The following is a 24,906-nucleotide window of genomic DNA, read 5'->3' on the forward strand; positions in this document are numbered from 1 at the left end:
TTAAAATTAAAAACCATAATAAGCATCTCTCCCAAAGGAACGTTCATTTAACTAAGTGATTAAAATATTTAAGTAAAACAATAAAACAAAATTAGTATAAAAAATAAGAAATTCATAATATATTACAAGAGGTCTAGATTTGACTATGAACTATGTGAAATGATTGAAATTTGTTCTATATTACAAAGTTGGGCCAAATCTACCCTTGTTCATAAAAAAGTTATATTTACCTTGTTGACTAAATGATCAACTATTAACACTAGTTTCCGAGGAGGAACTCTTATTCAATAATCTGTGCTAGTTAATTAACTGTTGGAGGAGAAACCACTATTAAAAATGTTCACGTAGAAACTCCTCTTTCATCTACTAGTATTGGGTTGATATGCACTGTGGTAGAGGAGGCACGGTTTATGCTGGCAATGGTCGTGTGGACGGAGAAAGGAAGAAGGACATAGAAGGAAAATAATCTTCTCTTTCGATTTCTATTACTATCGATTGTTTTTTGTACTTCGATAATTGTATTTATTTTGTTGTAGTTACGGTTCCTTTTTCAGAATGATTTGTCATGCTTTCTATAGTATTTTGTCGTGACTTCTTCACTTCCATTATTTCCTTTTCCGAACTCCTTTCATTTGCTTTTTCTTGAGCTGAAGATCTATTGGAAACGACCTCTCTACCTCCCGAAGTAGGTGTAAGGTCTGCATACACTCTATCCTCTCCCGACCCCACTTGTGGGATTACACTGAATATTTATTATTGTCGTTGTTGTTGGTCCTTTTATGCGCTCCAAATGATACATATAATGTGCTATGTCAGTTGTGTGTCTAATAGACATTATTTGATTCGAATTCATGTGTTCAATAGGTGCAACCCTTAGTTCAGGACTACATATGTATTTAGCCTATTATTATATTATTTTCTTTTTGGATGGTTTGCCGCTTACTGTATCCAAGGCATTCCAGCAAGCTATTAATAGTAACTATAGAGAGAGTACCAAATATTAAGTATGACAAAAAGTTATCAACTTTCGATAAAGACGGAGCCAATGAATCAATCGAACTGCGTTGCAAAGTCTTTACCGACTTAGGTACACATAGCACTGATAGGTGCTAACATATGTAATTTGATTGAAGAAATTAAAAGGTAAAAATTAACTACTATTAAAGGTCTGTTTCCTACAGATGTCCCCAAAACGCAGAGAGCTCGTCTGCTTTACAAGTTGTAACACAAAACACAATGACTCCTAAATGAATGTGGCTGACAAGTCGAATCTTCAATACCAATTTCGTCATTAATTAAATTATTTTGCAGTACACAGATTCTCGAATAGAGCTCCTGTCCGAAACTTATGGAAATTAAGATACTCTTAGCATCTTGACTAGTGCCATAGAAGGTGGATGCCCAAGTATATAAATTATTTTTTTGGCTGTGAAGAATTTAATGTAAGGTTGACGAAACTAGAAAAAAGTACTGAAAAACAACAAAACTAACGCAAAACATGGCTCCTTCTCTGACCTTAGACCCTGAATGTGCTCTCCCTTCAACTAAAATATTCACTGAACATACATCTATAACTTGAAAATTGTTTCTTTAGTTCTTGCATACTGTGCTTGTCACTTAATTAGGAATTGCTAATTACTACCTATGTTATATGTCAGCTGGTTATAATATAGATTAACTTCTAATCTTGACACATGATTTACTCCTAAAAACCAGAGAAATAGTCTTTTGATGCTTCTCTTTGCCGGTTAAGAAGATTCCTATCAAGCAAAACTCAATGAAAATGGAACATCATCTCAAGTCATGCACTCGAAGCACGAAGAAATGTTTAACCTTAAAATTCATCAGCATCTTCTTTTTCTCCTTATTTCTAGTTGTCATCCTTTTCCATATCCAGTATTCATCACCTTTTGATTTCTCCTTGTCAGCAAGGTCCCAAAGGCGGGCTTTTCTTTCCCAAGAGGATAACTCCAATGTCATCGAAACCATGACTGCGAAACTCAAAGATTCTGTCACTTTCCTCCCCCTCCAGGACCTTAGATTTAGAGAAACAGCCACGAAAGGCAACACATGGTTTATGAGCTCTTTGAACGACACACACGAGGAAAATGAAGCAGAACACTTGTATTTCCCTTCTAAGGCATCTAAAGGACGGCTTCTTTGCTTTAAGGGACGGGATACTAAGGATGGCACAAAGAATTCATATGCTTTGGCATGGCGAGAAAGTCTTCCAGATTCTGCTATTCTACTGGAAGGCCTAACATTTGTATCCTACACGTATTACGACCACAAAAATCTGTGGCATGGATTATGTGCAGTGGCTCCTTTCGTAAGATGGTCAATGAAAAACGAGTGTTTGAAGCCAGCAAGATGGGTGCTATTCCACTGGGGAGAACTGAGATTAAGAATGGGATCTTGGGTGCAAGAACTTATGCAAGCTAATTTCGGTGAAGTTAAGGTGGAAGGATTTGATGGAGGAGATGTACCTTACTGTTTTGAGAAAGCGATTGTGGTGAGGCATGAGATAAGTCAAATGGGGCAGGAGAACAAGCTGAAGATGTTCGACCTGTTGCGCTGCAAGGCTAGGAGTTACTGTGGCCTTAATCCTGCAGGCAAAGGTAGAGAGATGAATGAAAGAGGATTTCCAATAATAAGACTTACTCTGCTTATGAGAAGAGGTTCCCGGTCGTTCAAGAATGCAACTGCTGTGACAGATGTATTTGCAAAGGAATGTGCCCAAGTCGAAGGCTGCATTCTGCACGTAGTTCAGTCAGGAGATCTATCTTTCTGCGACCAGGTACACATTTTTCCCTTTCTTCCATTAGTATTCAGTAATTACTCCAGAAAAGCTTACCAAGAAACTTGAATCAGCAAGATTGACATTACCCTACTTGGAGTAGTTATCCAGGCAACCACTGAAATAACACTAATGTCCTATATCAGGTGAACGTGCTGACCAACACTGACATAGTCGCGTCTCCGTGTGGAGCACAGTTAACGAATATGCTCTTCATGGATCGCGAGAGCAGTGTGATGGAATTCTACCCAAAAGGATGGTTAGAGTATGCTGGCTCAGGCCAATATGCTTACCACTGGATGGCTAATCAATCAGGGATGAAACATCAGGGTGCATGGTGGGATCCATTTGGCGAGGAGTGCCCATCCCCGCAGGATCGGTGGAAGTGCTTTTCTTTTCATAAAGATGGCATGGTTGGACACAACGAGACCTATTTTGCAGAATGGGCTAGAAGAGTCATCGATCAAGTTAGGCTAATTAAGCTGGAGCAAGGCTCTGCAGATCAAATAAACAAGCAAAAACATGATTCAAAAGCATGTGTATGCTAGCCTACTGCTGAAGTATTAAATAGCACCATCAATGGTTAGACTTTATAAGAGTTAAAATCAAATGTATAAACTGTTTTGCCTGCAAAACAGGCTCCTGTGCTAGGAAATTGAAATATTGAGCATCCTCCATCACACAATGATCACTTTTTTCTTAGATAAACACACAAATAATCATTGTCATATAGCAGGTATTACAAAGAAAAGGATAAACAAATTGCAACCCTCAGTGCTTCTACAGATTAGGAAACTTTACATAGCAACATATTCGGAGTTTCTACAGTTGCATCCTTGCCGCCCCCAATACCTAAAAAGCAACCACTGCTTAGCATTTGTATGATGACTTTTGTGTGTTTCTCTCATCTTCATCAAACTTGCACCAGAAAACAGCAAAACGGCACAGAAAGATAGGATTGCCCTAATCTAAGTGAAAACTTGGACAACAAGTATATCACAAAGAAGCAAAATAGACATGCATCACATGGTTTGATCCTTCCTGGATGATGCTCCTGTTCAATCGTCTCATGTCGTTCTTCATCCCTGTTGACCTTTGATCAATGTCATTTGCAGTGATAAAGGGTAAGTGTAACTTTTAAAAGAAATAGGAAAGTCATAGAACTTACAAGTAAGAATGATTACATAATCAATAAAATAAGAATACATCATGAGAATCTCAGACAGACCGACCAACCAACATGTTTATAAACTTTTTCCACTAACTCTAGGAGAGTTTACTGACTCTGACGGGTTGAAGCAATATAAAATTGCAGCAGTTTGCTAGAAGGGATAACTCTTAGAAATACATCACTCAAATTTAAAATATATACAATTAGTTGACAAATAACTCTGCACACTTTACCCTCAAGGGCAGGGAAAAGAATAAAGAAAATGGCAATAGGTTTAGGCCGATAATGGTCAGTTGATGGAGTCATGGGGATCTAGCAAGGACGTATCTTTCAAAGCAGTAGAGAATCCACACGAAAAAGCGAAAGAAAAAAAAAGGGGGGGACGAGGGCTCTAAATGCAGGTTAGCAATTGGAAACTTTGCCCTTATCTATAAATATATTTTTTTTGCCCTTTTCTCCTATGTTCGTGGCTCATGTTAGATTGTTATCCAGCACTAGAAAAATAAACGCCAAAAGAATTCTAACATACAAAAGCTCATTAGTTAAGGTACACGAATTATATAGAAAACTGACTGGAAAGATCTAAAAGAATGTCAAACATATTCGGAGAAAAGCAGAACAAATTCATCGCATACCAGTTGGTTAAATAAATCATCTGGAAACTTTTCTTCTGAGTCAATTTCTTGTCTAACTGCAACATGAAATAGTTATAAGTATCAACAAAATGGCAAGTAGGAATAGGAATCTGAAACCCTGATAAAGGTGATATAATAAGTAGGACCAACAAATGAGAGTTTGGATGCACCTATGAGGAACATATAGTATAAAAATGTTCTGGGACTCCTACAGGACTTACCCCCAAAGAAATGTTCAATTAGAAATATAACTTCAGTGCTGTTTGAAAATTCAGTCTACGATCGCAACTAATACACCTATGCTACTGTGAATGTGGAGGCCAACAACCAGTGTTAGGTTTTCTTACTTTCTTCTTCAAATAAAGATCAAGTCAGGAAGTGCTCCTTACTAATACCTCAACATTGGGCTTAGGCAGACATTGGATCCAACTTCAATGGGGACAGAGAAGGATCAAGGCCCTAGCCATGTCTTTTGGTACCATTTGCAGCTCTTCAGTATTATCGTGGGTCCAGGCATCAACGTACACAGTAGATGACAAATGGGAAGTTATATTACATCAATGCAGAGGTGGAAGATATAACCTCAGTCTAAGCCCAAATTCAGAAATCAGTATTTTTTTAACCAAGTTGATTTAGACCACAAAAGGTGAGATTTAGGCTTAAGATTATTGGTCTCATCATGATAAGCTCTGTCTGAGCTAGGGGTGGGCATGGTACGGTATATACCGAAATCAAAATTTTTAATACCGCGGTTTCTATATTACGGTATTTTGTATGGTATTGGTATGCATTTTAATATTATTTGGTATTCGGTACGGTATTCGATATTTATAAAAAGAATACCGAGATACCGTATACCATACCGAAGTTTATACTACTTATACAATCCATATATATATGATATTTAATACTATTAAATATATTGACCAGTTTTTGTACAAAAAAAAATACATCTCATTCAAGTTAGATTTTGGATGTCACTAAATGGAATTTTTGATGTAAAATTGTACAGGACTAAAGATTATACTTAATTTTGGTTAATGCTGTTTAGACTTTGTAACTTCGACCACTCTATCGCGATTCAAATGTCATTTTTGTGTAATTGAATAACGAAGAAAATTATTTGTACTTTCTTTTGAATATGTCTACATGTGTAAGGTGTTAGTTTAATATAATTGAGACGTTCCTTGAAAAGTCGAATTCATAATCCTTTATTATATGAGTATATGTGTAAGTTGAAGTCAAACAACCTATGGTTACCGAATTACCGTACCGATATCGAACTTAGAAATACCGAATCATACCGAATTATTTTGGTATGGTAATGGTATGGTATTTTTAGAAACCGAAAATCGAAGTTACCGAACCAAAGTTTCAAATACCGTACCATGCCCACCCACTGTGAGCCAGTCATGAATGAACTATATGGATAACATGACACTTGTCTACCAATTTTCAGATTTGACTAGGAAGGATTTACAACCTAGATATGAGCGGTGATGTCTCGTTAGCATCCACCTCAAAGACCTGATAACAGTGTCTCAGCATGATAGAGTATCAATATAGGCCCATAACAAAAATGAGGCAGAGATACCTAATAGAACAAGGACTCATCACTCATGGGCTTCAAAGCTGTTTAGAATTTATTATGAAAACACAACCTTGCTTCTAGAGTGGTGACCAGAAATAAGTCCAAGTCAATCTTTTTAATCTAATGATTGATTCCATAACAGGTGAAGAAAAATAATTAGACCAGGCTTTTAAGCTCCTAGGCAATGCACTTTACGCGCAGTGTACCTCAGGGGGAACCAGTATATTTTGACAGTTGAGCATTGTTAACACACTGTCTTACTGGGGAAAATGTAAAGCCAAAGAGTGAAATAACATTTTTCTCTATCCAAAAAGATATGATCGATTAAAGTAACACACTAAATCTTAATTTCCGTTCCCCATTCTCCATCAATTGCTAAGCCAGTTAAAAGATAACCCTCCGCATAGCTAGACCAACACTTTGGATCACTGTATAAATGAAGTGTATTGATATTAGGATATCTTTGTTTTCCTAAAATTCCATTTAAGAACATCAATATGAAAGACGAATTAAAGAGTTATTGCTTCCTTAACTAGGTACTATGTTTGCAATATTAAAGAATCAAAACTGATGCATTAAACTGCATAGTGACCGTATCAGTCTTTAACATAATGAGGAAAATAATTAATATTAAAATTTAAATAGTGGATTCGTCAGAAGTTTTCGAGTGTGTTATACAATGTGTAGTCGTTTATCAATTTGTAATGGATCTTACAGTAGTAAAAAATTTCTGATACGGATCCATGACCTAAGTTTAGAACACTGATAACAATATTATAAGAAAACCAATGTAAAACTTGCTAGTCTTAGAGGGTAGAAAACACGCTTGAAGATAGTTAAAGTCTCTCCACGAGCAAATGGAAGAATGATAATATTAGCAAATGGATTATAAGTTTTACAGTGATAGGGTAAAATTCTGTTATAACATGTAGTGTAATATGTTGTAGTACAGGTTACCAATCACTGCTTATTAAAAAGAATTATCTGTAATTATCTTTTAAATACCCTGCGTACGTAAGTACTTCTTACATCGTTAGGATACAAAACTTAACTCTTAGCAGATATGCACATCCCTATTGCCTATAGGGTACATACTGGTGTGAGTCCACGAAACACAAATTTAGTGATAAGTAAATAGCAACTGAAGAAATGGCTCATGTAGCATGCTAAATGATTCAAACAGCTCTAGATGATTCACCACCTCCAAAAAATTTCTTAACAGTATAAAGTCAAGTTAGCATTAAACTAATACTCCTTCAATTTCAATTTATGTGCCTGACTTTCTGTTCCAGTTTGTTTCCAAAAAAAAAAAACTATATTTAGTAAGTTTTTAATTCCCACATTCCCATTAAGAACAGAAGGAGTAACAAGAAAGAAGAACGACACAAGAAAAACAGCCTTTCACCAAAAACAAGATAACTAAAACAGATATGCTACAAGTAACTCACACAAAGAAGCATTAGCATGAAGACCGCTGAAATGCCAATCCATAATTGGTACCACACCTCAAGCTAGTGAGCCATGTAATAAGCAACTACTTCGCAGTTCGCACCCACATATGAAGACATTTGGCATGAATATTTGAAGTTGCACTATCAATAGTCTACTCCAAGTAATTTGAGAGACATAGAAAACTATAACTGTTTGGTGACTCGGACAATCTGAAGGTAAAATTCCTTTCACATGATATTCAGAAATAACAAACAACAAACTTGGGCTCGAATAAACCCAAATATAGTACACGTTAATTATCTAGGACAACCGAACATTACATCTTCATTAATTAGATGAACAGGGGCACCTGAATCATAACGAAGTGTTGGGAAGTTACAAATTCATACCACTTCCTGGGGATGTAAAGGTCCGTGTTTTGTCCCTCCTCGTTCTACATATTTTCATGTGTAGCGAGGCTTCATTAGGAGACTCACACTTCCATGATAAATTGAAATATACAAGTATTCTGAAAATTGCTAAAGCATCCATAACTAAAAGTAATTACAATACAACCATCGCATTCCACATAACACAAGTTTGAATCAAATGAAATATTTGGAGATTATTTCATGTACCGCAAATTTGAATCACTTGGATATTAAAAGATCAACTAAATTTACACGCTTGTTTAGATGGAAATAACATTACTTAAGTGTCAATATAAAGTGGGCTTGATGACAAAAAGATATCCTCATTGTTTAACTTTAAAGAATTGAAACATGTAAGCTTACACGATCATACCTTTGGGATGGAAGGAGAAATTTTAGCTTTTTATCTTCTCAGACAAAACTCCAAATTAGTCACCAATGAAAAAATTTCCCATTGCGAGTACAAAGATTATCACTCAGGACGGAGCTGTAACACTCTAAACCGTCATCTTTTGATTAATCAGAAGATAATTAACAACAGGGCATTATTGGACAGATGCGGAAAATTGAACGTTAAAATCCTACTCATAGAAAACAATACAACAACCATCTAAACAGGGGTAACTAAAAGCATGCTACTTTAACACAAAGAGAAAGTTGAATAACAAAAAAAGATAGAGATAGTCACACATGTGAATTGATGCTTCAAGGAGAAGACTGTATAGCTTAATAGATTTAGCACCATATCTATTAAGCTATACAGTCAACACAAAAAATCTTATCCAACACAAATTTTTAATAGATGAACAAGAAGTATGACTTATATATCACATAAGATTACAGAGACAACAAGGATTTCTAGATACACTAAAGTTGGTATTATACAAAAGCAAAGGCCATGAAATGGAGAAGCAATATGTGTGTGCACACACACAGAGAAAAACAAAGTACAGCAGAATGAAATTGAAGTAAAATTTCATTTTATATATATACCATTTGGTATTTGAAATTTACTGTTTCCATGATCCAGATTTTCGCGGCATATAATTAATGTAAGGGAGCTTCCAAATCAGAATTTTTTTCATTGGCGCGACTTCAACTCGAGGCAGAGAGATCAGAGATGTTATACATTCCATCAAATTCTTTGACGGTGTATAAGGACTTTAATGAAAAACAAATACAGTAGTACTATAGTAAATACATAGCAGTTTTATCAAATACTTCCAGCATTATAATGATTTTATTATAGATCTTAAATTTATAAATTTTCTTGACCAACATGAGTGCCTTTTAAAGCCAAATATGTGGCCAGTTTGACAATGAGTCAAAAAATTTTAAACGATGAAAAAATTCATACAAAGAGAAAGTGTTATTATTAAGCTTTCGGGAAAATATTCTTTTAAGAACACTGCCTCACTGTTGAATCTAAATGAACAGTCGGAGAAAATATTAGCAAAGAAAGTCATTTTTCCCATTTAGTGGATGTTTTCTTCAAGTGAAATATTATTTGATGTTTGGTTGCCAGGAAATAACTTAATTTCTTGAAAACGTTTTTTCAAAAAAAAATTCCTTCGTATCGAACACACCCTATATTTTGTTCTTTCATGTCATGTCCATCAACTGAGCTCATATTAAATAAAAAGTTGCTTGTGCTATGTTAATTCTTTAGTTAGTTCAGTTCGCCCTTAAATTTTAAAAGGTAAAACTACCTTCCCATCTAAAATTATTTAAATTATTTTCCTTTTCTTTTTCTCCTTTTGACGTGATAAACAATTTCGTTTGATTTCTAAATGAATGTGGTGGACAAGTGGAATAATGCACACCAATTTTGCATTCATCATTAATAACCCTCAATAAAAGCTCCCATGCTATCTTCTTCTTCCTGGAGTTGCAACAAATCCCAACGTCTGATATGTGCATGAGTTATTTTTTCCTTTAACATTTATAGCCATTTTGTTGAGCTTAACTGGAGAAACACGATCAGTGAGAATTCATATGGCCGACCCTAACTTATTTGGGACTAACGAAATTGTAACACTTATAGCCGTTTTCCTCGACAGACCAATCCAACTGCGCTGATGGATTTACTCACTGAAACTTATGGGATACTGCATAGATCTTGATAAGGGCCATGGAAGGCGGATCCCCAAGTATAAAATTGTTTCTTAGTCTTGAAGCATTTAATGCAATTTTGATGAAACTATAAAGTACTAAGAAACAGTAAAACTACCGGGAAACATGGCTACATTTCTGACCTTTAGACCCTTCGTTCAACTAAATTATTCATAGAGCATACATTTTTGTAATTTAAAAATTGCTTTTCTAAATCTTGAATGCTGTGCTTATCACCTGACTAGGAATTTCTAACATGGTTACTACTAGTTTTATGTCAACCGGTCATTTAAATAGATTAACTTCCAATCTCGAGACTAGATTATTCTAAAAGTAAGAGAATAGTCTTTCTCTATGCTTCTCTTCTGCTAGTTAAGAAGATTCCTGTCGAGCAAAACGCATGAAAATGGAAGATCATCTCCAGTCATGCACTCAAAGCAAGAGCAAATGCTTCTCCACAAAATTCATCAGTATCTTAGTTTCCTCCTTGTTCCTGGTTATCATCCTTTTCCATACCCAGTATTCATCCCCTTTTGAGTTCTCTTTATCAGCAAGGTCCCAAATAAGGGCTTTTCTTTCCCAAGAAGATTACTCCGATGTCATCGAAACCATGAATGCAGAACTCAAAGACTCTGTAACTTTCCTCCCCCTCAAGGACCTTAGATTTGGAGAAACAGCCAGAGATGGCCACACCTGGTTTATGAGCTCCTTGAACGACATAGTCGAAGAAAATGAAACAGAACACTTATATTTCCCTTCCGAGGCATCCAAAGGTCGGCTTCTTTGCTTTAAAGGGCGGGATATTAGGGATGGCACAAAGAATTCATATGCTTTGGCATGGCGAGGAAGTCTTCCAGACTCAGCTATTCTACTGGAAGGCTTGACATTTGTATCGGACACATATTACAACCATGACAATCTTTGGCATGGAATCTGTGCCATGGCTCCTCTTGTAAGATGGTCAATGAAAAATGAGTGTTTAAAGCCAGAAAGATGGGTGCTATTCCACTGGGGAGAACTGAGATTTAAAATGGGCTATTGGGTTCAACAACTTATGCAAGCTAATTTCGGTGAAGTAAAGGTGGAAGGATTTGATAAAGGAGGTGTACCTTACTGTTTTGAGAAAGCCATTGTCATGAGGCATGATCTAGGCCAAATGAAGCAGGAGAATAAGCTGAAGGTGTCCAACCAGCTGCGCTGCAAGGCTAGGAGTTATTGTGGCCTTAATCCTGCAGGCAAAGGTAGAGAGATGAATGAAAGAGGATTTCCAATTATAAGACTGACACTGCTCATGAGAAGAGGTTCCCGCTCGTTCAAGAATGCAACTGCTGTGACTGATATATTTGCAAAAGAATGTTCCCGAGTCGACGGCTGCATTCTTCACGTAGTTCAGTCGGAAGATCTATCTTTCTGCGACCAGGTACATATTTTTCCCTTCTTCCTACCAGTATTCCGTAATTAGACCAGAAAATTTCAATGGAGCAATAGTACTTTACAGAATGAAATATACGACTAAAGCTTACCAAGAAACTTCCACCAGCAAGATTCACATAACACCAACGTCCTTTATCAGGTGAAAGTGATGACCAGTGTTTTAAAAGGCGAAGGCGTAAGGCGGGGCGTTTTACGTCTGCCTCAGTGAGGCGTAAGCCCCGAGGCACGGGGCGTAAGCCCCATGGGGTTTTAATTTTTAATATTTTATAAAATAATATAATTATAATCAATACTTTTAAATAGGTGAAATAGCGTAAAAAATGAAGAAAACTATAAATAAGTGATATATATATATATATATATATATATATATATATATATATATATAAAAGTTCACGTGACGATGGGGCCCAAAGAGCACCGGCTGAACTCAAGAGATATATATATATGCTCCACCACAAAAAAAAAAATAATTAGAACAATATATTATACGTCTATATATATATATATATATATATATATATATATATATATATGCTCTACCCCCACAAAAAAAACTAATTAGAACAATCTATTATACGCTACTTACAAGTACAAGTGACTGCTCGTTACTTTTTTGAGATAGTAGAAGACAAGATAAATAGTTGGAAAAGAACATATATTAGGCATTCTAGCAATAAAAAAAAGTCTTGACTTTTAAATTTAATATTTCAGTTCCTTTTTAAAACATTTGAGTAATTACATGTTGACTTTTGAGAATTTGGGCATTATACTAAGGACTTATTTAACAAATTTCGTTTTAGTTTGAAAAAAAATTCTGGGCTTACGCCCTAAACGCCCGGGCGTACGCCCCGAACGCCCGGGCGTACGCCCCGAACGCCCAGGCGTACGCCCCGAACGCCCAGGCGTACGCCCCGAATTGCTGGGCGTACGCCTTTCGATACTTTCGCCTCCCACCATAGCCTCGGGGCAATTTAGGTACGCCTCGCATCGAGGCTCGCCCCGGGGCTCGCCCCGAAAACGCCTTTTAAAACACTGGTGATGACCAACACTGACATTGTTGCGTCTCCACATGGAGCTCAATTAACAAATATGCTCTTCATGGACGGTAAGAGCAACGTAATGGAATTCTTCCCGAAAGGATGGAAAGAGAATGCTGGCGTAGGCCAGTATGCTCACCACTGGATGGCGAACCTATCAGGGATGAAACATCAGGGTGCATGGTGGGATCCAATAGGCGAGGAGTGTCCATCCCCGCAAGATCGGGGGCAGTGCTTTCATTTTCATAAAGATGGCATGGTTGGACATAACGAAACCTATTTTGCAGAATGGTCAAGAAGAGTCATTGATCAAGTCAGGCTAAGCAAGGTGGAGCAAGCCTCTGTAGATCAAGCAAAGCAACAACTTGATTCAAAAGCATGTGCCTGCTAGCTTATTGTTGAAGCATTGAATAGCACAACTAAAGGGTAGATTTTATAAGAGTTATAATCATATGTATACACTGTTTTGCCAGACATCATCTGCAAAACAGACTCTGCTGTTTTAACAAAAGAATAATACAACATACTTCGTTGCACCATAATCACAATTTTCTCAGATAAGCACACAACTGTCATTGTCAGATTGCAAGTATTACAAAGAAAAATTAAATTAAAAGAAAAAGGATAAACTAATAGCATCCCACAGTGCTTCTACAGATTAGGAAACTTTACATAAGACTAATGTTCGGAGTTTCTACAGTTGTACCCTTGTTCCCCCAATCACCAAAAATCTGCCACTGCTTAGTATTTGTTTGATGGTTTGAATAGATTGTGTGTCTTCATCAGACCTCAGCCAGGAAACAGTAAACCGGCATAGAAAGATAAGGTTGCCCTTATTTCCGGGAAAACTTGGCCAACCAATATATCACAAAGAAGCAAAATAGTGCAAAAAGAACCACATGCATCACATGGTTTGATCCTTCCGAGATGACACTCCTGTTCAACCGTCTCATGTTGTTCTTTACTCCTGCTTGAGCTTTGATCAATGTCATTTGCTGTGATAAAAGGGAAGTGTTAAGGTTTTAAGGAAATGACAAGTTATGTAAATTAAAAGTAAGAAAGATTCCATAATCAATAAGATAAGCATACATCATGAGAATCCCAGACAGACTGACCAATCAACACTAAACAATGCCAAGCCAACTCTAGGACGTTTAGTACTTCTATTCTTCTAAGTTCTAACGGCTTGAAGCAATCCAATGTTCCAGCAATTTAGTTTGCTAGAAGGGATAGCTCCTAGAAATACATCATTCAGATTTAGAATCAGTTGAATATAACAGTTTTGCCAAATTCTCCGCACACATTACCCTCAGGACCAAAGGGAAAAAAAAAAGGAAAAATATAATCATGTTTGGGCTTATCATAGCCAATTGATGGAGATCTAACAAGGACATAATTTCAAAAAAATTGAGAAAGCATAAAGCAATGAAGCCATTCAGGCAGGCTGGCAAGGTAATACCTAAGGAAAAGCAAAGTAAGGTTACAAGTACACTGTCATTATAAAAGAATTATAGTAATAACAATTGCAATTCTCAGAGTATAGAGGGAGAAAAGGTGAAAGAGAATAAGGGTCATGAGGGCTGTAAATAAAGGTTAGCAGTTGGAAACTTTTTCCTCCTTTATAAGGTTAACTATAATTTGTTTTCCTCATGTTAGATTGTATCCAATAATAGGAAAACAAATACCAAAAAGCTCTAATATACAAAAATTTAATTGTCAAGGCATATGACATATATATATATATATATATATATATGTGGGGAGAAGTGACTAAAATGTCTTAAAGAATGTCAAACATACTCAGAAAAGGGGAGAACAAGTTCACGGCATACCAGTTGGTTAATAAAATCATTCTGATACTTTGCTTCCGAATCAATTTCTTGTGCTACCTGCAACATGAAATATTTATAAGTACTAGCAAAAAGGTAAATAGGAGTAGAAACCTGAAACCGTGACAATATGATATAACGTAGAGCCAACAAACGAGAGACTGGAAAAGATACATCGAATAAGGACATAATGTATAAAGATCTTCAGGATCTCCTACAAGACTTACACCCAAAGCAATGTTCAATTAGAATTACAAAACTTTAGTCCTGTTTGAAATTTCAGTCAAAGATATTGCACGTCACCTTTGCTGCAGATGCATGTGGAGGCCAATAACCAGTGCCAGTGCTAGAAACCAAAAAAAAAAAAAAGGAGAGTAGGAGGTAGAGAGATCATAGTCTTTGATCTATCCACATATGTGATGACAATCAAATGGTTAAATTTTCTTCCCATCTTCTTTGATTATCAGCTCAAGAAGTGGTCCCACCTAATACCTCAACAATTGACTGCCGGACTGCAACAGTGAGAAGCACGTTGGATCCAACTAGAACTTGAGACAGAGAAGGATCAAAGTACCAGCCATGTCTTTTTGGTACGATTTGCAGCTCTTGGTTATTAGTGTGGTCCAGGCATCAATGTACACACTAGATAGCGAGGAGATGAAGAAGAATAGGTCGGCAGTGGACTATGACAAATGGCAAGTTGTATTACATCAATGCAAAGGTGAAAGATATAACCTCAGTGCTGAGACCAAATTCAGAAATCAGTATCTGCTTTAGCCAAGTTGATTTAGACGACAAAAGGTGGGATCTAGGCTTAAGATTGTTGGTCCCATCTTATGAAGTAATATGCAGGCTATAGGAATGATAACCTCTGTCTGAGCCAGTCATGAATGGACTATATCATTATATGGATAGCATGACACTTGTCCACCAATATTCAGACTTCACTAGGAAGGATTTACAACCTAGATATAAGCAGAGATAGCTCTCTAGCATCAATCTCAAAGACTGGATTGAAGTATGTCAGCATGATAGAGCATCAATCTAGGCCCATACCAGAAATTAAAAGGTAGACACTAATAATCACTAAAACAAGGAGTCATGGGATTCAAAGCTGGGTTATAACCTTGCTTCTGGGTTATAACCTTGCTTCTAGGTTATAATTACAATTATCAAGACACAACGTGGCTTCCAGGTTTTTTTTTTTTTAATAGGTACAACCTTGCTTCTAGTTTTTTTTTTTTGATAGGTACAACCTTGCTTCTAGGTTATTACAACACTAGTGTGGTTAGCCCGTGCTATGCACGAGCTCAACATGTTAGGAAAGAGACTTGTATATCAAGTGTAAAATATTTGTGAAAGAGAGGCTATGCACTGTTCTTGCGCTATCCAATTCAATCTTAACCAGCTATAATAGATATAATGTATGAACGATAGAAAACATATGCATCTCCAGGTACAGCAGAACCATATTTGTATTCATCATTTGTCTAGTCTAGTAGTGAGCCTTAGCTATTCGAAAAACAACAGCATAGGAAAAATTCTATGTTACCTTCAGTCATAATCTACTCTACATTTTCCTCTGTTTTGTGACAGGTGAACCATATTTTGAAATGATGTTAATCAAAGAAGGGGAAAGAAGAAACAAAAATATAGATCGATAACAACACTGATAACCATGACAAAAGACTTTGTGCACAACATGCGCATAACAGTTTTTTTTATGTACAATATGAGGACAAAATGACATACTACAGTGATCTAGTTCAGCCTAAGTTAAATACTATCGGTATATAATATTTTAAGTAACGAAATGCTACACGTGTTGAAGTACATTATAGGCACTCCTTAATTCGTCAAATGTTAGGCATCTTCAAGCACATTATGCCAACTTCATAATTCGGCATTTCCTAAGAGTATCAGTTTGGTCTCCAAGTTGGTAGTGAGCCTTTCCCATTCCAAGAATAGCATAACAAGAAAAGTCACGCAATACCTTTCAAAACGAAGTATTAAGCACCACCAATTAATATGACTTTCCACCCTGCTTGGAAGTAAACATTATTTTGACAGTAAGTATCATTAACTTGAAAAGAATGGGGTTCTAAAAGTTGGAGACAGCAAGTGAGTATTCGGTCTCAGTAAATTAAGTTATTTGATTTACTAACAAATTTATAAAATAGAAAAAAAAGAAGCAAACTGATTACTCAATAGCAGCTTATTAAATATCTAAGGGCATAGATATTGCAGTTACCTTAGGCTATCCCAATACTTTTATGTTGTATTGGTCATTTAGCCTGTAGAGAGAAAATGGATGGTATCTTTCGTTCTTTTGGTTATGGTTTTGATAGTGACTTAACTGTTATCTCTATGGAAAGATAAAAAAGTTAACTGTTATGGAAACCATGGGAGCATCAATGTGTTGCGCATCTGGTTTCAGATTAATTAACAAAATTTTACCTCTAATCTCATGTTTGTGTTAGATGCTAAAAAAACAACAAAATCACTTACCATGTCACAGAAAAAGGGAAAACAAACAGAATTGTATGTGCAACTTGAAAAAACAAAAGCAGAGAAGAAATTGGTAATCCCCTTTTTCAGTTTAGCAGAATACTATATCTCACTCGAAACGAAACCAGAGAAGAAATTCGTAATCCCCCTTTGCAGTTTAGCAGACTACTAAACCATCGCAGTTTCTTTTGGACAATTTTGCAAACACCTCTAATGCAAGTCGAAACAACTGAAATATAAGATTAAACGATTAAAAGAGCAAAACGGAAAACACAAAACAGAAGCGTAATAATATATCACCAATTAGCCTAAAATTTTAGACAAAAGGAAAGCTAAATCTATCATGAAAAATTGAAAACATCTTTAAATTAAAAATTAACACAAGGTGTGTGTGTGTGTATATATATAATCGTTTAAAAATTTCTTAATATGAAACCAACTACTTATGCTTAGAAAAAGTCTATACCGTTACCAGCAGACTATAAAGATTATATACCTAACGCTAAATCAGATCAAATAGCTCTGCAACAAAATATTACTATAATCTCATTAATATTAGAAATAATAATAGATTTTTTAATGTATCTATTTTTCTAATTTTGTTTATTATCCTAACGGAATTTTTATTTTACAAACTTTCGTTAATCTGACTTTGTAAGAGTCTATTGTTTATTAGTGATGACAATGTTTCTGAATTTATTATTTCTAAATATGTACTTAAGGCTTTTTCTACTTGTCGATATTCTCGTCTTTTCTTTATATCTCTATATAAATATCAATGATTAATAGCTATTTGTCTAACAAAGGGTAGTGTTCTCATACGATTAATACGGTCTTCTTTTTCTGAATTGTCCTTTTCAACTTTCCACCAAAAGTCTACAAAAAGTCTTCTTTTTTTAATGTCATTGTCTCATCTTCCTTTATCTTTCTGAGAAATGATGCCAAAATGTCTTCAAATGTCATTGTCTCTTCTTTAATGTCATTGTCTTCTTTTCACTGAATGATGTCACTAAAGTCTTTCTTCAAATGTCTTTTTCAATGCTTTTTCCTTTCATCTTTCCTGAAATGTCTTTCTTTGTTTTCTGTAGCACTTTTATTTTTTGTCTTCTTGTAACCAATGTTTTCAATCGTCTTCTTTCACTTAGGCTCACTAATCTAAGTGTCTAAATTGTGTAGAGCAATTGAATCAAAACTCATGCCTGAGTCTACATCATTTGGATCTTGCGAGTCTTGAAATGCACTGTCTTGAAAATTAATATCATCTCCTTCGAAATCTGAACTATGGACTGGTGACATCCCTTGATTTGGAGATAATTCCGGACTAGGATTTTTCACTATATGTTTATCTTGTTCTTTTGTCTGGAAAAAAATTTCTAGTCTCTCTTTTACTATAGTTTCTATTTTTTCATTGTTCTTTTTTGCAAGTGTGCTTTTCTTTGTAGAAGCCGCTCCCTGCGTAAGTGTCTTTGGTAGTCTCCGTCTTGTTTGGAGAGATGAACCTCCCTCATCTTCACTTTTTGGCAAAGTGACAGCCATCAATGGATTTGATGAGTCTTTACCGGCTACCGTTTGAACCGAACTAGCTGTATCCTTACCAGATACAGTGGGTCTGACTGCATTCATTGGGGAATGCACACCCGTCTCATCCATTTTTGTCTGAGATGGAGAACACTGAGATTGCACCAATTCGAACTTAACCGCCTGTAATCTTTGTTCTAATGTCTTCACTTGATCCAAGAGTTTCATTTTTTCTTGAACCAATGTCTCTTTCTGATGATTTAATCTCTTGACTACTTCAGTCATAGTAGAACAGTGATCACAAAAAATTATTTTATCTGTGTCTTTTTGTACATTGTACTGAGGGATTTTGTCTGGGTTTTGTCTGAGGGCTGGAGAAATATAGTAGTTTGGACCCAATACTCCTCTAGCATAGTCTAATGCTTCAGTGAAATCATTAAATCCTTTAAAAAGAGGTTTTCTTATGTCTTTAATAGAGTCTAAAACTTTTCTCCATCTCAGACAAAAATGGATGAGACGGGTGTGCATTCCCCAATGAATGCTGTCAGACCCACTGTATCTGGTAAGGATACAGCTAGTCCGGTTCAAACGGTAGCCGGTAAAGACTCATCAAATCCGTTGATGGCTGTCACTTTGCCAAAAAGTGAAGATGAGGGAGGTTCATCTCTCCAAACAAGACGGAGACTATCAAAGACACTTACGCAGGGAGCGGCTTCTACAAAGAAAAGCACACTTACAAAAAAAAAAAAGAATGAAAAAATAGAAACTATAGTAAAAGAAACACTTGAAAAAAAATTCCAGACAAAAGAACAAGATAAACATATAGTGAAAAATCCTAGTCCGAACTTATCTCCAAATCAAGGGATGTCACCAGTCCATAGTTCAGATTTCAAAAGAGATGATAATAATTTTCAAGACAGTGCATTTCAAGACTCGCAAGATCCAAATGATGTAGACTCAGGCATGAGTTTTGATTCAATTGCTCTACACAATTTAGACACTTACATTAGTGAGCCTAAGTGAAAGAAGACGATTGAAAACACTGGTTACAAGAAGACAAAAAATAAAAGTGCTACAGAAAACAAAGAAAGACATTTTAGGAAAGATGAAAGGAAAAAGCATTGAAAAAGACATTTGAAGAAAGACTTTAGTGGCATCATTCAGTGAAAAGAAGACAATGACATTAAAGAAGAGACAATGACATTTGAAGACATTTTGGCATCATTTATCAGAAAGATAAAGGAAGATGAGACAATGACATTAAAGAAAGAAGACTTTTTGTAGACTTTTGGTGGAAAGTTGAGAAGGACAATTCAGAAAAAGAAGACCAGACTTTATTAAAGTAGCTTTAATTAAGTAGTAGCTTCATAAAGTAATGGGACGACTCAGCAAACGGACAAAATTATAAAGTATGTTTTGAAAAGTTTCACGTGACGATGGGGCCCCAAGAGCACCCGGCTGAACTCAAAAGATTCTTCAAAATCGCATGATAAGAAAGCTCTCGATCTCGGCTTGCATTTCTTTGGTTTGGAAGTTCCAGAATGTTGTCTGTGGATTTCTATAACAAAGGAAAGCCTGGAATTGAACTCTATGAGATCGAATCTCAAGGAAGAAGCGGGCGCGTCGCCTACTTGCTGAAAGCAAAAATGGAATCAAGCCCAAGGGCAATAGCTGACATTGTTGAATTAGCTGACAGACTGTACCTACCAATCCAATAAGCAGATAGAGGCTTGAATCAAATCGTTTGTCTAGAGAGGGTGTAGCCCAACGTGGACTCTACTAGAAAGTCAAGATGCAGCTGCTTCTCCTAAAGACTGGGCTCCCAAGGCATAAGAAAAAAAGAAAGCGGATTAGGAAAGATTCAAAGGAGCTGTTGCCGACCCTTACACCATAAAAAGAAGACAATTTGCTTGTGTAGGCGGCGATCCGGTATTTTCTAAATCCTTATGTAAGGAATTACAAAAGAAATTCTTTCAACAAAGATGTGAATCTTGAATCGGCGAACAACCGAACCCTTGGGACCTTCTTCAACCCAGATTCGATCTCATAGAGTTCAATTCCAGGCTTTCCTTTGTTATAGAAATCCACAGACAACATTCTGGAACTTCCAAACCAAAGAAATGCAAGCCGAGATCGAAAGCTTTCTTATCATGCAGCTCCTGGATTTTGAAGAATCTTTTGAGTTCAGCCGGGTGCTCTGGGGGCCCCATCGTCACGTGAAACTTTTCAAAAGATACTTTATAATTTTGTCCGTTTGCTGAGTCGTCCCATTACTTTATGAAGCTACTACTTTATTAAAGCTACTTAAACACCTAGGAATTTACAGGTTAATCCATCGAGTATATTAAGAAATTAAGAGAATAACCATATACTAGGAGTAATAGATTCATTTGTAAAAGCGTAGTTTACACTACTCAAAGCTATGATAAAGACAATTATAAAAAGAAAAAGCATAAAAAATACAGAACGCAGTATAATAGAAATTATCCTCAATATAATAGAAAGAAATATTATCTTCGAAAATCAGCAGCTAGAAAACCTTATTTAGATAGAAATAGGCATGTAAGAAAATATCGAACATAAAGGAATTATAAAAATAAATTAGAATGCTTCACTTGTGGAAGTGTAGAACACTTAGCAAATACATGTACAAAAAGGATAAATATATATATATATATATATAACACCAGGTTAAACCTAAATAACAGCGATAACAAACAAAAAAAAAGACAAATAAACAAAGGGTAAAACAGGGGAAAAACTTACCTATAGAGGGAATAATGTACATAAACTGGGAAGGAAGGCAGATAAACCGAGCAGTGAAAGAGGAAAGTGAAAGGCGAAGCGAAGCAAAAGCAGAAGCAGACATTGAAAGCTCCGTAAGAAAGTGTCAACAGAGGGGAAAATGGAATAGCGGGCGTTAAACTAAAGTGACAGCTCTCCTAAGCAGGTGGTTTTCACCTGAATTTACCAACATACTCTCGGAGGACCCTAAGCTGCTCTCCTTAGCCGCTTATATATTAGTAGTAATATCCGGTATAATTCCACAAGTGGAGTCTGAGGAGGGTAGGATGTACGCAGACCTTATCCCACCTTTATGGGGTATAGAGGCTGTTTCCGATAGACCCTCGACTCAAAAGAAATATCTCACACACAACCCATAATGCAGTATCAGGCCAAATTTACTTAATGCTAATGTAATTTGCTACGCTCATACTTAAACAGTAAAGAATAACACAGCAGGCTGAAGTAGCATTTTCCTGATACAAATGTGAAAGATGAATTCTTTTCAGCAGGCCAAACAGTTGAGTGAGTTAATGAAACAAACAGACCACCACAGATGAACCGATGTGTTATTTACCTAGTCTTGTAAAGCTCAACCATTATTTTTTCTCCTTAACCTGTCCTTTTCTAATATTCCTTTTCCAACTGTAACAGAATAAAAGTAAACAAAGAAAACCAATTTATGAGACAGAGAAATAATGCCACGCTGAAAAACTGAAAAGGATAAGATTTAGACCATAAAAGGATTGTCTATTTCTTTCAGAAGAAAATGTGCAACACAGCAATATAATCCATGAAAATATACCACATTGAAGCTTAATGCTTATGTCAAGCATTTTTTTTTCTTTTTGTGTTTGACCAATACCATCAAAAAACTGCATGCAAGCAAAACACATGAACAAAAAAAAAAAAAACGAAAGGATAAAAGGAAGAGAATACCCATGGGAAGGTAAAAGAGAGAAAGTAAATAACAAAATATTCAGAAAAAATCAATCAAAAAGAAGGAAAAAAAGACCACGATCCTTACAACAACAGACATTGGATCTCAAGAAACCCCTAATGACAAGGAGTTCTCTCTCACACACACAGAGGACTTACAAGAAGGGAGCGGTCCAACATAACTCCATCGAGTAAAAACAGCTTGTTTTCTACAACCCTTAATGTTAGCAGATTATCAGAAGCAAAGGCAGAAAAGAATTTTAGGAGGGTAAGAGAGCAAAACATGAAAGAACAGGACATGTTTTTGTGGATCCAAGAAGATCAAAATAAATGCTCCCACAGATGGAGTAATAGATACTCCAATTACACTACCCACCCACCATTAATAAACACCAGAAAAGGGACAAAAAAGAAAAAAAAATCAAGATTACAGAGAGTGAAGACACTCAAGTTGAAACTGACGGAAAAATGGTATCTTTGGAGGCAACGAAAGCTAAAGGTTGTGCTTTGCGTGGGATTTACCACAAGAATAGTGTCACCTTGATTCTAGACTGCTGACCAGAAATAAGTCAGTACTTGCTCCATACTCAGCCGAACTTTATATCTTTTTAATCTAGCAATTGATTCCATCGAACCAACAAGTGAAGAAAAATACTTAACCCATACTTTTAAGTTCCTACGCAATGCGCTTTTATGCAAAGTATACCTCAGGGGAACTAGAATATCTTGAAGAAGCGTGTTTACGTGCCTCTAAGCCTAGCAAGTTTCATACTGGTTTGCTAAATAAATAATATTATCAGTGTTGTAACACATAACACATCACCAAACTTGACATTTACATAAATCTCAAAGATAGAGACCAGTTACGCAAAAGCTATTCTCCAACAAAATGAAAATTGAAAACCAAGACAAGGCAGTAGAGAAACATACATTTCTGAGCTGTTTTACTTGCTTGCGAAGACCTGTGATCTCGTCGTCTAGGTCTCCGTGCATCGGATCAATCCGTAACTGTATTTCATCTGAACCACCTGCTTGCCTTGTACTCAATCCATCTCTGATCAGTCAAACACAAAAAAGAAAATCTTAATTTCTCAAATATAAACCAAAAATTTCAAAAAAGTGCATATTTGTTAATTTTCTGCATAATAGGTTATACTTTTTGCAAATTGTTTCAAATTTCGCAAATGCAAATCGTACTTTCGATAGGGAATTATTACAAATTTGACCTCACTCTGCTTCTGATCTTTCCAAGAAGCATCACAAGCAATGGCATATATTGAATCAGAGTTAATTAAGCTGTGAATGAACACAGTTGATGTAGGGTACAAATTAACATATTCTGCCATGACTAAAAGTATATAAAAAAAAAAAAAAAGATTTATCCTTGAAAAACTATGAACCCTTTGTTTCTAGTAAGAATATTTGTATTCTTCGAACTTTATATACCTATTATTATTCTCAATCAAATTCAGTCTTCCTTTCATTTCTTCTTTTTTACTAATTACATTCTTTCAAGAACTAGGACCACAAAAAACATCTCAAATTTAAACCAAAAAAATGCAAAAAAACAAAAGTGTATATTTGTTAATTTTCTGCAAATTAGTTTATGTTTTGGTGATTTTTTCAGTTACATAAACACTTTTAAATAACAATTCAAATTGTGAACGCAATTAGAAGAATAACGAATTGCAATTTAGCAGATGATAAAGTCCAATTCAACAAGCTGTCTAATCCATTTCAAATTAAATACAAGTGGAACAAGAAGCGTATGAGGAGATTGAAGAAATATGAGAAAGATATCTAAGTAAAACGTATTACGCAGTTCCCTAATGGTCTTTAGTTTCATCTTGTTTAAGTTTTATTTCCAAATTGCAGTAACAATGACTGGTGATTCCACCGAATTCAACAAATATATATCACATATATAATTAACCCTAGATAGATTATACCTGGATCTGTATGAAGCACCACCGTAGAAATCACCACCTCTATGAGAACTAGAAGCCATTGAAAAATTTGAGTAAATTTCGAAACCCTAGATTTAAGAATAACTTGAATTTAACAAGTTTACAGGCAAAGTATTTTCGAATTTTTTGAAGTAGAATTTTTCCATTAGCTGTGAGTCACAGCCTGTTACTATCTTTTTTCCATTTGGTGTAAGATGACGTTGTGAGTGCATATTCACCGTTCGATTATGGATCCAACAGCCACTGATTTGCCACGTAATACGAGTTGTGCACCCTCATGGCCAGTTGGCAGTTAACTATTGGGTTGAATTGTATGCTCAGCCAATGATACGTGGCCACGTAGGATGAAGCTGTACATCTTCATCAAATACGGAAAAAGGGTCAAATTTGATTATTCGGCGTGGGATTACTTCTGTGTCTCATACGGAAAAGGATCAGAAAACCAATTTATGAGATATACAATTCAACCAATTTTTGAGGAAAATGGTCATATTTGCTCTTATAGTCTAACAAATAAGTTATATTTACCTTCATTATACTTTTTTAATATATTTTTACTGTTATATTCTAAAAAAATCATATTTATTCCTACTCCGTTAGGTCTCCATATTGCAACATAAAATTACCTACGTGACGCTTATCGGCTTATGTAGCTTTTATTTTTCCTCAATCAGATCTGATCACCATTTAAATCATTTTAACCAACTCAAACAAAAATT

General features: G+C 35.8%; 3 protein-coding genes and 1 long non-coding RNA gene across 4 annotated transcripts; 2 read left to right on the plus strand and 2 right to left on the minus strand.

Annotated features, from left to right (window-relative positions):
- Positions 1-1,621: 1,621 nt before the first annotated feature.
- LOC132627587 (uncharacterized) lies at positions 1,622-3,386 on the plus strand. The gene is made up of 2 exons (XM_060343001.1): positions 1,622-2,797; positions 2,944-3,386. The coding sequence occupies exons 1-2, from the start codon at positions 1,778-1,780 to the stop codon at positions 3,343-3,345; spliced, it is 1,422 nt and encodes a 473-aa protein (XP_060198984.1). The 5' UTR covers positions 1,622-1,777; the 3' UTR covers positions 3,346-3,386.
- A 37-nt stretch (positions 3,387-3,423) lies between these two features.
- On the minus strand, positions 3,424-5,274 carry LOC132627590 (uncharacterized). The gene is made up of 3 exons (XR_009577911.1): positions 4,825-5,274; positions 4,604-4,659; positions 3,424-3,890 (listed from the first exon to the last, which is right to left on the minus strand). It is a non-coding gene; the product is annotated as an uncharacterized LOC132627590 (long non-coding RNA).
- Positions 5,275-10,574: 5,300 nt separating this feature from the next.
- LOC132629013 (uncharacterized) lies at positions 10,575-11,421 on the plus strand. The gene is made up of 2 exons (XM_060344760.1): positions 10,575-11,348; positions 11,404-11,421. Exons 1-2 carry the CDS (start codon positions 10,575-10,577, stop codon positions 11,419-11,421), a joined length of 792 nt encoding a protein of 263 aa, XP_060200743.1.
- A 1,752-nt stretch (positions 11,422-13,173) lies between these two features.
- On the minus strand, positions 13,174-24,356 carry LOC132627588 (bet1-like protein At4g14600). Its single transcript, XM_060343002.1, has 4 exons — positions 24,170-24,356; positions 23,151-23,274; positions 14,475-14,531; positions 13,174-13,637 (listed from the first exon to the last, which is right to left on the minus strand). The coding sequence occupies exons 1-4, from the start codon at positions 24,226-24,228 to the stop codon at positions 13,476-13,478; spliced, it is 402 nt and encodes a 133-aa protein (XP_060198985.1). The 5' UTR covers positions 24,229-24,356; the 3' UTR covers positions 13,174-13,475.
- Between the last annotated feature and the right edge of the window lie 550 nt (positions 24,357-24,906).

This window comes from Lycium barbarum, chromosome 2, assembly GCF_019175385.1.
Source record: "Lycium barbarum isolate Lr01 chromosome 2, ASM1917538v2, whole genome shotgun sequence".
Lineage (NCBI taxonomy): Eukaryota > Viridiplantae > Streptophyta > Magnoliopsida > Solanales > Solanaceae > Lycium > Lycium barbarum.